The 9,086-nt window shown below is 35.7% G+C and overlaps 1 protein-coding gene across 1 annotated transcript in view; it reads right to left on the bottom strand.

Annotated features, from left to right (window-relative positions):
• Positions 1-281: 281 nt before the first annotated feature.
• Positions 282-9,086, bottom strand: part of dpr3 (defective proboscis extension response 3) — a 155,700-nt gene continuing 146,895 nt past the window's right edge. The window contains exons 7-8 of the mRNA XM_073966326.1: positions 2,572-2,669; positions 282-552 (exon numbers count right to left, since the gene is read on the bottom strand). Coding sequence (XP_073822427.1) covers positions 497-552; positions 2,572-2,669 — 154 coding nt within the window. The 3' untranslated portion in view covers positions 282-496. The remainder of the gene's footprint in view (positions 553-2,571; positions 2,670-9,086) is intronic.

Below are 9,086 nucleotides of genomic sequence, written 5' to 3'. Positions count from 1 at the left end.
GACGTTCTTATTATATTTCTGTTTTTTTTTTTCATTTTCATTTTAAATAGATAAAACTAATTAGTTATTACAGTTAGATAATAAATTTGTTATTGTTGTATTCTAAATTATATATATATGGCTATATAGTATTTATATTTACACATGATACTGGAACAATACAATCTGGATTTCATTTTAAATGCAGAAATTCTTATTTGTTCAATTTTCTTCTTTATCGGTTTGTATTCGAATTGTTGCAATGTTTTCTTATGAAATCTGATATTTAAGTGGTTGTAGAATTTTCTTTTTGTTGTTTATTGTAGTTCTTAAACTATACTATATATGTTTGTGTGTTTGTTTTTGCTGCTGCTGCTGATGTTGTTGTACACTATCCTGAGCATCAATTGCTGCCAGTGACATAAAGTCACTGCTACAGATGATGGCGATAATATTTACCAAGTTGCACTAAAAAGTGACAACTACCCAGAATAAAGTATACAACAACACCAGCAGCTCATAAGCTCCTCCCGCCGGCTGTTCCTCCCTTTTGCATAGCAGCTGGATTTTCATCTGTAAAGAAGGAGAAGAAAGAAGAGAAAAAAAATCAATAACATAACACAATTATTGGAATGTTATAGTGACATGGAAATATTTCATAATGAAGGGTGGTATTATTGTTCGAATGAAATCGTAGAAATTCTTTGGAATAACAAAAAAATTTTGAACGTACACATATGTACATATATGCACACTAGGGTGGTTTTAAAAAATAGATGTCGGATTTTTTTATGCTGCACCCCCATAAATTGTTTAGTTTTGTTAGATTTTCGGATTGCCAACGTTTGAGTACTATCGGGATATGTTAACAAGTGCCACTGGGGCCTCAAAGTTTCCATGGGACCTATATATAACTAATATTAAAATCTGACCCAATTTTCAAATTTTTTGTAGAATTACTTGTTTAGTCACAAAAATGAACAGGTAAAATTTGTTCATCGATTGGGCAATAAATATCGTATGTAGAGCGATTTCGTGAAAATTCGCCCAGTGGCACGTGTTAACATATTCCGATTGTTTTCAATCCTTGGCAATCTTAAAATCTAACAAAACTAAACACTTAATGAGGGTGCCGCTAAAAAACCCGTCATTGATTTTTCCCTTTGATGTAATTAGGCTGATTCAAAAAAATAATATGTTTTTTATTGTAATGTTCATCCTCCAAATTTGTTTTCTATTTGATTCAAACCCCTTAAAATGAAAGTTTATGGCGACCGCATAACTTTAATCAGGGCGCTCTGAGCGATCTTTATTTCAATATTAATTTGTATGGGGGCCAAGGGAGAATTTTCACAAAATCGTTCTACAGACCACAATTACTATCCAATCGAAAAAAAGTGTTGCCAGTTCATTTTTGCGGTAATTCGGTTGAAATGCAAATACGGATTGAAAATGTTGGTAATTTCTTCAAAATACGTGAGATTCAAAATTACCATTATGTGAGAACAATGATGACGTAGTACTTCTTAAAAGCTCTCAATTATTGTCCAATCGATGTGGTGGCTAAACAAGTAATCCTACAAAAAAATTTTGAAAATCGGGTCACATTTTAATATTAGCTATATAATTTTATTATTAGCTATATAATGTGGCACGTGTTAACATATTCCGATTGAGCTCAAACACAGTGGCACGTGTTAACATATTCCGATTGAGCTCAAACTTTGCCAATCTTAATTTTTAACAAAACTAAACCTTTTAGGCGGGTGCCGCATAAAAAAATCCGACATAGATTTTTTTCCGTTTGAGTTTAAACCAGTCTAATGGTGGACCTATACCAACAAATTTCATATGGAACGCTTAAACCTCAAATGAAGACCAAATACCAAATTTCAGCCAATTCGGTAGAATATTGAGGCCACAACCTTCAAAATACCGGAAATATGGAGGTACCATCATACTCTGGGAGCTATATGAAGGTGTGGACCTATACCGAAAAATTTCTGGGGGTAGTCTTAAGCCTCAATGAAGACTAAGTACAAATTTTCAGCCATTTCGGTGAGATAATGAGGCTGAAACCTTCAAAATACCGAAAATCGGGTGGTACCGTTCTATGGGGGCTATATAAAAACGTGGACCAATATAGCCCCAAACATCCTAGGAGTAATAGAAACTTCTCTATTTTAAAAATTACGAGCTGTATATTGATTTCAACAGACGGACAAACAGACAGACGTATGTACATGGTTACATCGAATTAGAAGTTTACCCTGATCAAGGGACTCCGATCTGTTACAAACGGAATGACAAATTTAATTATACCCCCATATTATGGTGGAGGGTATACAAATTACAGAGGATATGCTGTCTTGGTGGTGTTGTGAGAATTGACTAGTCACCATAGTTATTCCAATGGGTCTGTTAAGCTATCCTTAGTTTGACAATAATATCACGTACCATCTACTTAAAGGGTATCGAAACCTTGACATTCAATGAGTAGAATGGTTGCAAGAAGTTGAAGTGAACGATGTACTTTATGTTATCCAGTTTTTTGGTCGACGTTATTGTACCAGGGTAATTTCTATTACTTACCATTAATAACATGGACCGTCACACTAGCACTGCTCGAGGTTGTTGGCTGACACGTGTAATTTCCAGAATCAGATATTTGAGCATTTGAGATCCGTAACCTGAAAAAATAGAAACATAAACTTTTTGAATAAAGCTCAAAAAACAAACAGCATAATTACTAACAAAATGTGAAAGGTGTGTTTGGTACATCAAATACATGAAATTGGCCGAAAATAAATATGTCGTGGTCCTAAACATGGACCCAAAGAACTTCTAATGTCAAAATACAACTAGTTCGGTTAAAAGTGTAGCTAAAACCCTCGAAATATATAAAATCGGTAGGTTCCATTATTTTACGCTATACAGAAAAAGTTTTGAGACTGCGCGGAACATCAAATATTCAATTAAGGCAAACCCTCATAAAGCCGAAAATAGGTATCGTACATGTACCCAAGTCGACAACTTTTGGTGGAAAAGTTTCGTGACTGCAGTGAACCTCAAATGACAAACAACGGGAAGTTCAGTAAAAAAAATTTAACTAAAACCCTTAAAATATGGGGGCTATACCTATATATACTATATACTATATGGGGATTATACCTAAACATGTTCCTTGTTGACAATTTTCGGGGAAGAAGTTTTATTGCTACAGGGAACATGAAATATCAAATTACGGGTAGTTCAATCGCTAAAACTCTCAAAATACCGAAAATTGGGAGGACCGTTATATGGGGGCTATACCTAACCATGGGCTCATGTTAGTAATTTTTGGTGAACAAGTGTTGTGATCCCTAAGAACCTCAAATGTCAAAGTACGGCTAGTTCGGTTAAAAATTGTAGCTAAAATTCTCAAATTAACGAAAATAGGAAGGTACCGTTATATGGTCGTCAAATGTCGAATTACGAGTAGTTCATTCATATGTAGAAAACCCGTCAAAATACTCAAGATCGGGAGGTATCCTTAGATGGGACCTATACCAAAGCATGTGCTGTTATATCCCATCCTCCAACTTGAACTATGACAAAGACACATGGTTTCAAAAAGATAGTGATTACAAGAGGCAGGGAGAATGTCAAACGGACAGGACTAGATCGACGTTAGCCAAAATGGCATGAAATAAATCAGGTTAACTATATTTTAACCAAAATTTAGCGAAAGAATTTGAAGAAAACAACGTTGCAAACTCGATATTATGAGCTTTTTTAATGTTCTTAGCAATTTCCAGCCAATTTGCATTCAATGAACGTGTTTTGGTGCAGTGCTTTGGGATGAGTTTAAAGCAGCGTCGCCCATAATATTTCCATCAATACTAGAGCATATGTGTATGCATTGGTGAAAAAAACAACAACCACATGATATTCATCGTTTGTTTATTTACACGTACACTGTACGTGAGAGAGAGAAGCAAATGCAAAAACAACTCAGTGGGCGCCCTCACTATACTTCTTTGCAAAGACAGCGCGTCTCTGGTTTAAAGGCACTCTTCGGAATGTGTTTTTATGCAATTCAAAGATGCAATAAAAATGCAAGCCATTCCAAAATATCCCAGATTAAATAAAAAGAATTTAAAACAAAAATATTACGAACTTAATTACATTAACACAAATTATGAAATTTTTTTCTGTGCCGCATGCGAGCGTAGTTTATTTAAAACTACTCTGGTTTGTCGTGGCAGCTGACGCTCCTCAGCTGCGATAGATGGGGGATGTGCTCCGACCACCGCATTCAAACTTTAACTGCTTTTGGCATCTGCAACTGCTGCCGTATGAATGTTGTTCAAACGAGCTTGATATGTTTGTTGATCTAGAGCAGAGGTGAACACGGAGAGTGTATTTGTATACAGAATCGTAATTTAAATTAAAGGCGCTCTCTCTTCTTGTTCATATCGGACCTAGAGGTTCTCTCATGTAACACTGAAGCTCTTCTACTAGATCATGAAGATTCTGCTGAATGAGCGAGGTCTATCCACCATATGGTGATTGCGATGGCTCTCACCGAGCAGGTACTCTAACGTGTGCCGCTGTACTGGAAGAATATTTGCCACCTCATGTAGAAGGCCCACTGGAGTCATGTTACATATCGCAACAGAGTTTGTTTCCTCCGCTCTCCATTTAATCCAAGCTGTTATGTTCTTGCTTCGTATGATAAAGGCGTTTTTATATCCATTAAAAATGTTCTTCTCATAAATTACAGCAAAAATGTTCGCAAATTATTTTATTTTATAAAAAAATTTAGAAAATTTTAACACGCTTTTCTGTTTTTGGAAAAATTGATGCCGGTAGGGATGTCCAAACTGACTTATGTACTTGTAGGGACCTCTAGCAACTGCTAATAAAATGTAACGAACGGAATGCTTTTTTCACGACTTCGCTTGCATCCGGATGCTATTAAAATATGAGAAATGGATGTCATTCGTTGTATCGCATCCGAATGCGCATAAAATGTGGGGAATGGTGTGCCTTTTTCAAGACTCCGTTAAAACTACATCAAAGCATGCCGTGAATGAACTAGTCTATATTGCTCTACTTCCAATTAATTTTGCTGGGTAGGTACATATCTAGAATACAGGTAGTTTAAGATTTTTTGCCTCACATTCTAATTATATCAGTTGAACATAGCCCATCTCGTTGTGAAAAATGTAGGAGTCCAGCTTTCTGCGCTCTTTAAGAAGTCAGTAATGACCAAAAGACAAGGACGGTTAATTAATCTATCAGGCGATATTTAAGCAAAGTTGTCATTCAAAACTAGCAGTGTATTTACCTATCTGCATTGTTGCAAACTCTCTAGCCATAGGGGAAACTCTCATCTGGTGAAAGCTGGGGGGTCTATTCCCCGGCGTCGCAGTTAATGTATAGAGAAATTGATATTTCGAGAGGTCCTCTAAATTTCTGTACCATTAGCATTTTAATTTAGTAATATCCTATTGAAAAAGAACTTATAAAATATATTGGCGTAAAAACGGTTCCAACACAAATCCGTTTATTCTACAGAACTGTAACCTAAATACATGAAAATTTCGTTTGTTGCACCGTTATATTTGAAGTAACGGCACCTATAACATGACCTTTTTTCGTCAACGAAATTTTCATGTTTCAATTTTAACTAGCTTGTTTTCTTTCTATCACTTCATGTCAAATTTTTGGGAATTTTTGAAAAAAAATATTTTAGCATTTTTGGCACAAAATATTGAATTTGGCCACACTGTGCCACATTGCAAAGAAACAATTCGTCGCTATCATGCTTAAGTGTTCCATACACCATTTTCCCGTTTTGAGATAATCGCATTTTAATGTTTGCGTCCCAACTGCTTGGAGCTGACTGAAGAAAATATTTATATTTTTGACAAGATTTATTAGTTACTAGGGGACCCGGCGAACTTCGTCTCGCAGTTTGTTAGGTACAGAACTTTATGGCTTTGGTTCAAACCTATAATACTATTATTGCTATCACATTGTTCAATAGCAAATATTTCTTTGTTTTGAACTGTTTAGGACGATCTTTGAAGCAGATGCACATTAGACAATTGTACTTTCGACAATTGTCAGTTTGACGAAGAGAGAAGGTACTGAGAGGCGAAGTGTTTCTATTTTCCTCGACTCTCTCTTCTGCAAACTGACAATAGCCGCGAAAAAAATTAGGTATCTCTAAATCGGGACGAAGATATATTTTTTAAGCAAATAACACGTTTTGCGATGTAAATAAAAATATTTGGTAGCGCAGTTGAAGCAAAAAAATATCATAACGCCCTACTCGTTTCATAATCGATGGTTTTCTGCAATTCTTGTTTCCACCACTGAACACGATATTTCACTCAAGCAATTGAATATGAATTTGAATTCAATGCTGAATATAGTGCTTATTTAAATTTGCGTTTTAATCGATTAACCCATTTTAACCTATTTACCCATTTTGATCCGATCGTTATCAGGTAACCTCCTTCGTCTGTTTTTATACCCTCCACCGTAGTATGGAGGGTATATTTAGTTTGTTTTTCTGTTTGTAACACATCGAAATACTCATTTGCGACCCTATAAAGTTCTTGATCTTGGTAAAATTCTGAGTCGATCTGTGCACGTCCGTCCGTCCGTCTGTGGTAATCACTCTAGCATCCACAAAAATGGAGATAGGACGCTGAAATTTTGGGAAAATGCGTCTTTTGTTTGCAGGCAGGTCAATGATGATGGGCTATATCGGTCCACGTTTTGGTATAGCCCCCATATAACGGTACCCCCCGATTTACGGCATTTTGAAGTTTTTAGCTACATTTTCAGACCGATTTAGCTATAATTTGATATTTAGGGTTCTTAAGTGTCAAAAACTTGTGGACATAGGTCCACGTTTTGGTATAGCCCCCATATAACGGTACCCCCCGATTTACGGTATTTTGACGTTTTTAGCTAAATTTTCAGACCGATTTAGCTATAATTTGACATTAAGAGTTCTTAAGTGCCAATAAACTTATATAAGAAGACTTGTGGACATAAGTCCACGTTTTGGTATAGCCCCCATATAACGGTACCCCCGATTTACGGTATTTTGACGTTTTTAGCTACATTTTCAGACCGATTTAGCTATAAATTGACATTTAGGGTTCTTAAGTATCAATAAACTTATAAAACAAAACTAGTGGACATAGGTCCATGTTTTGGAATAGCCCCCATATAACGTTACCACCCGATTTCAGGTATTTTGACTTTTTAAGTCACATTTCTAGACCGAATTAGCTATAATTTGATACTTAGGGTTTTTAGTGACCAAAAAACTTATATTCGAAAAAATTATGAACATAGGCAGGTCAAGTTCGATGATGGGCTATATCGGTCCACGTTTTGGTATAGCCCCCATATAACGGTACCCACCGATTTACGGTATTTTGATGTTTTTAGCTACATTTTCAGACCGAAGTGGATATAATTTGACATTTAGGCTTCTTGAATGTCAGTAAACCTATATTACAAAACTTGTTGACATAGGTCCACGTTTTGGTATAGCCCCCATATAACGGTGCCCCTCGATTTACGGTATTTTGACGTTATTAGCTACATTTTCAGACCGATTTAGCTATAAAATGACATTTAGGGTTCTTAAGTGTAAATAAACTTTTATAACAAAAGTTGTGGACATAGGTCCACGTTTTGGTATAGCCCCCATATAACGGTACCCCCGATTTACGGCATTTTGACGATTTTAGCTTCATTTTCCGACAGATTTAGCTATAAATTGACATTTAGGGTTCTTAAATGTCAATAAACTTATAAAACTAGTGGACATAGGTCCATGTTTTGGTATAGCCCCCATATAACGTTACCACCTGATTTCAGGTATTTTGACGTTTTAAGTCACATTTCTAGACCGGTTTAGCTATAAAATGACATTTAGGGTTCTTAAGTGTTAATAAACTTTTATAACAAAAGTTGTGGACATAGGTTCATGTTTTGGTGTAGCCCCATATAACGGTACCTCCCGATTTTCGGTATTTTGAGAATTTTACCTACAAGTTTTAACCGAATTATCTGTAATTTGAACATTTGACATTTGAAATTCCTAGTGGTCGATGTATTGATAAAGCCCCCATATAACGGTACCTCCCGATTTTCAGTAATTTGATGATTTTAGCTACAATATTAAACCGAACTAGCAGTAATTTGATATTTTAACGTACCCACTTAAAGTTGGGGACAGGAATAAAAACTAATTATTCCATTTTAGTTCAGAATATTTTATGGTGGAGGGTATGAAAAGTTCGGCCCGGCATTAACGCTTTTTTTACTTGTTTTTTTTTTTTTGGTTTTTTTGATTTTTCTCATCTACGAACATTGAAGATGCGTAATCTGCAAAAACTTCCCAGGTGTAGGCACCTCCTATATAAAGTTGGTACAGGCACACCGTGATGTTAGACCGTAATTCCTTTATCTAACTGCTAAATTGATATAATTTGCATCAAGTGTAAGGTCAATACTTGGTTTTCAAGTTTAGTTTTCGTATTTTGTCCGAATTTGCACCCACAATTTAAATTACTGATTAAAAGCATTGTGGCGTTTTTTTTATTGGGATAGCGTTTGCAATTTTGTTTTTTCAAAATAGTCTGGCTTAATCCCATTGTTGTTGTTTTAATATTTTAAAACAACTATTTTATTAGTGGAAAATAAAAAAAAAAAAAACGCCACAATGCTTCAAATTGAAGACACTGGCACGACGTGTGTTGTTTTTGCTGTAAAGCAGACCAACCAAATTTTGGTGTGTGCACTTGTCGAAATTCGACAACACACACAAGTGGAAGAGGTTTGAATTGTTTAGCAGACACTTTCGTCGGAGTTGTATGAGGTTGCCAAGGAAAAACTTCTCATTGAACTTCTTTCTTTGCTTACCTTTATACTTCGAGCTGACGATTGATGTTTGGGTATAAAACGTTTCTTGTTGAAGAAGTTATTGAAAAATAACTTCGGTGGAGAATATCCACAAACAAGAAACAAGGGAACTGATGAGATCCAGTGGCGTGGATCGAAACTATAGTATTCCCTGCCTTACCCCTTGG

This window comes from Musca autumnalis, unplaced genomic scaffold (assembly GCF_047663935.1).
Source record: "Musca autumnalis isolate F117 unplaced genomic scaffold, ASM4766393v1 scaffold_2, whole genome shotgun sequence".
Classification (NCBI taxonomy): domain Eukaryota; kingdom Metazoa; phylum Arthropoda; class Insecta; order Diptera; family Muscidae; genus Musca; species Musca autumnalis.
The sequence above is the reverse complement of the archived record's forward strand: the minus strand, read 5'-3'. Positions and strand labels throughout refer to the sequence as shown.